At 49.5% G+C, this 3,720-nt stretch overlaps 1 protein-coding gene across 1 annotated transcript; it reads right to left on the bottom strand.

Annotated features, from left to right (window-relative positions):
* Positions 1-2,889: 2,889 nt before the first annotated feature.
* Positions 2,890-3,516, bottom strand: BCR38DRAFT_293565 (BTB/POZ protein; the record flags this gene model as incomplete). The annotated part of the gene is made up of 1 exon (XM_040854480.1): positions 2,890-3,516. A coding segment is annotated over one exon (627 nt), but the record flags the coding sequence as incomplete, so codon positions are not given.
* Positions 3,517-3,720: the final 204 nt, after the last annotated feature.

Below are 3,720 nucleotides of genomic sequence, written 5' to 3'. Positions count from 1 at the left end.
TCGTTCCCTCGGTCCTTCCAACAGCCCGCAAAAGAGGATTACGTGCTCTGCCGTCTCAGGGGCGTCACCACAGCGGCATAGCGGCGAGTACACGCCAAAAGCCCCTGTCTTGAATAAGAAGGCTGCTAGTCCTATTTTTTCCGTCCTGATCTGGCACAGCGTAGACGCCTCCAGTCGGTTCAGGCCGAAATACTTGCCCCCTTTCGGTATCTGCATCGAAGGGCCCTCCGGTTTCTCAGCGATAGCGCGTCGCTGGCGATCGTGATGCTCTGCTCCGGTGAGCCATCTCTTCCTCCAGTGTCCGAGGAGGGCAGCCGGGACCTCCTTTTCCTCACTCATCCACTCGGAGCCCCGGGCCTCCTTCTCCATAGTGTACCCTGCCGGTCGGATTAGCTGCGACGCCTGCTTCCTCTTCGCCGGCCTATCCTGCCGGAGTATATGTGACGCTTTAGCGCTCGCGCTGCGAAGCAGATTTCTCTTCCCGCTAAGCCGTAGCCGTTCTTCAAACTTAGCAGCCCGGGCACTAAGATAGAGATCTACTGGCGGGATTTCTGCTTCTGCTTCCAGGTGGCGAACCTGCGTCGCTTTGTGGGCGCCACAGACTACCCGGAGGCACTCGTTCTGTATCCCCACCAGGCTCTTAGCTGGCCCTGCCGGTTCCTCACTTATAGTATGCCACGCAGTCGCCCCGAAGGCGATTGAGGAATGATAGACACCACAATACTCTGTGTTTCCTCTCTCCGACAGGTAATCTGAGTGACGTATCGTGTGCAAAGCTCATCTGAGCGAGGAAAGGCAAACCCTGTGATTCCTTCGAGCACAGAGCTCTTTCCTGAACTCTGGTCGCCAACTACGACTACTTGGGGAAGAGAAATTCTGTTACCTATAAGCTCTCTCAGCTTATCAACCTTCGCAAGGGTAATCGTATTGCCATTGTTTCTCATTGTAGCTGGTAGTACGCTGCCCATTTAGGAAAAACTGTGCTTGGGCAGGGGCAGAAATTGGGGGAGATAAAGAACAAGATTGCAACAATAGAAAATAATTGAGGTACTCACTCATTTATATATATTAACAGAGGACTAGTGGCACACAGTCCACTGGCGGAGCCCTAGTTACTCCGTAACACAATGTACACTAGTTAGATAGGTAACATTCTACCGTTACACCTGACGTAGGTTAACTTAGCTCAATCAACATCACAATCCTCCATGATATATTGGCTCTCTCGATGCGACCTTTTATCCTTGCACCCAGGGAATAATTATCCGAATTGCTTGACAGAATTGTTGCACATGAACAGTGCAAATGGCGTAGCAACGACTACTCCCCTAATACTGAACGATGAATGACATAAGAGTGGGCAAATTTATTCTTCATTTGACTGGATCCAGACCGTTCGTTTGTTCCAACCGCTCGGCAGCTCTATACAGAGTGGAAATAAGTGGTTGGATTGTTTCGGAATATGCCTTAGCATGGGAAGGTTTACGACTCAAGGTATACGAGCAAACGGATTCATTCGCTCAGAATCGACCATGCCATAACTCTCTCGGGTAACCACGCAATAGATCGTTTGCATCTCCGGCAAAGAACAACTGGATGATGGACCTCACAATTCGACTTCTCCCAACTTTACTTCAGGAAGTTCCTGTCTACAGAAAGCAAATCGAAGCAGAAACAACCAAGCCAACATAATTGAAATTTAATGACCTCTTCAAGGCTAGATTATCTGCAACTTTTGAGAAAGTCCTATGAGTTCCGTATTCAGTGTGTTGAGGCTGATAGGACAAGACCAGGCTTGCCACCAAACAACCAACACAGCCTCGGTAATATGAACGGAAAGCCACCCAACTAACATCTTATTCGACCTTATCGGGGGGTATGTCGAAAGGTCACCACTCATCAGCCCGGGGAGGACAGCACCTTGCCGCCTGTATGCTTATGTGTGTATTTTACACCGATCGTAGCGTGAAGGGTCTCCGGTCCGTCGTCCGCGTAGGAGTTGATACCGTTCTGTCCGAGGGCTCGTCGTGATGGGACGTTGCAAACCTTGTCGAAGTGATGATAGGAGGACCATACCAATCCTTGTACCGTGCTTTTTTACTGTATTGTGCGTGTTTGGGCTCGGTCGCTACACGTCATAATACTATCCTCTAGTCTATTGCAGTCGCTATCGTAGTTGAGCGCATGTTCGCTTTTTGTGTGGCCAGCTCGCAGGATTTCGTTCGCTATTCCCCGCCGGTAGCCGCCAGAGGGCCACTTGAACATTGAAAAAAAAGACTTCGGTGAACGACTAATCTGCCGATAGAGGCCATTACAGCCGCGGGAGGAAGTGTTATGCTCCGTCTTATTGAGTTCCGCGTGCTTTTTACTCGAGATTGTGAAAACTTACGCCCCCGTCTGGGACGATATGCTCGGAAGACTTTGGCAGTAAGCTTGGGGTTTTCGGCTGCCACTTGCGGCCGTGGCTTCACTAATGAACATTGGGCGTGCTGACGAGCGAAGACTTTGGGGGGCTGCTTGGCTTGTACGCCCCATAATCGCAGGTCTGGATGACGAGGCGAAGCGCCAGGGAGAAGAAACCCCCAAACCTGAGTTGCAAAGAACATAAAGTGATTCAATCCAACGATTATCTGTGCGTAATAAAACATGAGGATTCACGCCAGACGAAGTCGACAGTTTTCTAATGAAAATCCCCGAACCCAGCATCCTGAAATGAAGAAAATGACCACTTTGTTTTCTACCAAACGACCTTAACGCTCTTCTTATATCCAACCCTGGGCTAGGTCTCGCAAAGCATATGTTTAGCAATAGATAGTCCTAAGCGACGAAGACGACCCGACCCCCGTTGTTTCAGTTCCCTTACACCTCATTATGTTACGGACTTCCAAGCTCCTCTAACCCACCACCCATGCAAACCTTCGGATCGAAGATCACCTCACTTCTTATCACGAAGACTTTCAGAACCGGTTCATCCTCGAAGTTACGTCTTTCGCCAATCTGGGCCTTGTGACACTTCGCACCACAGAGGTCCGGCTGTCCGCGATGAACTGGAATTGCTCTGGGACACACATAAACCTTTTTTGTACCCCAGCCATATGATAAATCAAGGGTGGCGTTTCCCTTCACTGTATCAAAATGGTAAGAGATTTCTGCATTCAGGTTATCGCCTGAGATCATGGTTGATGTGTATTCGGTCTTTGCAGCAGCGAGATACCGCTCCTTTTCAATCCAGTTTTCCAGCTTCGCGATGCCAAAGTACTTGGCCTGTCCCAGAAGAGCAGTGTATTTCTCGTAGTTAAATTCCTTGGTAGCAGCGTTGAAGAATAACGGCAAACTGCCATCGCGGAGGTAGTTGAGGACGTACTTAAATATGTCCGGATCTGTATCGATGAAGTAGGAGCCATCTTTGTCGGTGTCGTTCCAGCTGCCTAAGAAACGAGCCGCAAAGTATTTGCTCTCACCGGTCAGTGTGTCACGGAAGGTGTTAAAATGCTGCTCGCCGACTTTGAGGATGACGCGGTTTTTGATGGTGTTCTGGATAGGGGCAGTGCTATGCTGATGACCTTGACCCGGGTCAATACTCTTGGTGTCGTAAGAGTCAACATTGGAGATAACGCTGTCGCTTCCAGTGTTATGCTGGTGAGATTGGGTGTCTCCAAGAATTCGTTGCAGATCGACCTTATTCATGGATGTAGTCATTGAGTCTTCAGCAGACGAGGA

Source organism: Pseudomassariella vexata (assembly GCF_002105095.1).
Source record: "Pseudomassariella vexata strain CBS 129021 chromosome Unknown BCR38scaffold_3, whole genome shotgun sequence".
Lineage (NCBI taxonomy): Eukaryota > Fungi > Ascomycota > Sordariomycetes > Amphisphaeriales > Pseudomassariaceae > Pseudomassariella > Pseudomassariella vexata.
Note: the sequence above shows the minus strand (reverse complement) of the source record. Positions and strands in the feature narration are given on the sequence as shown.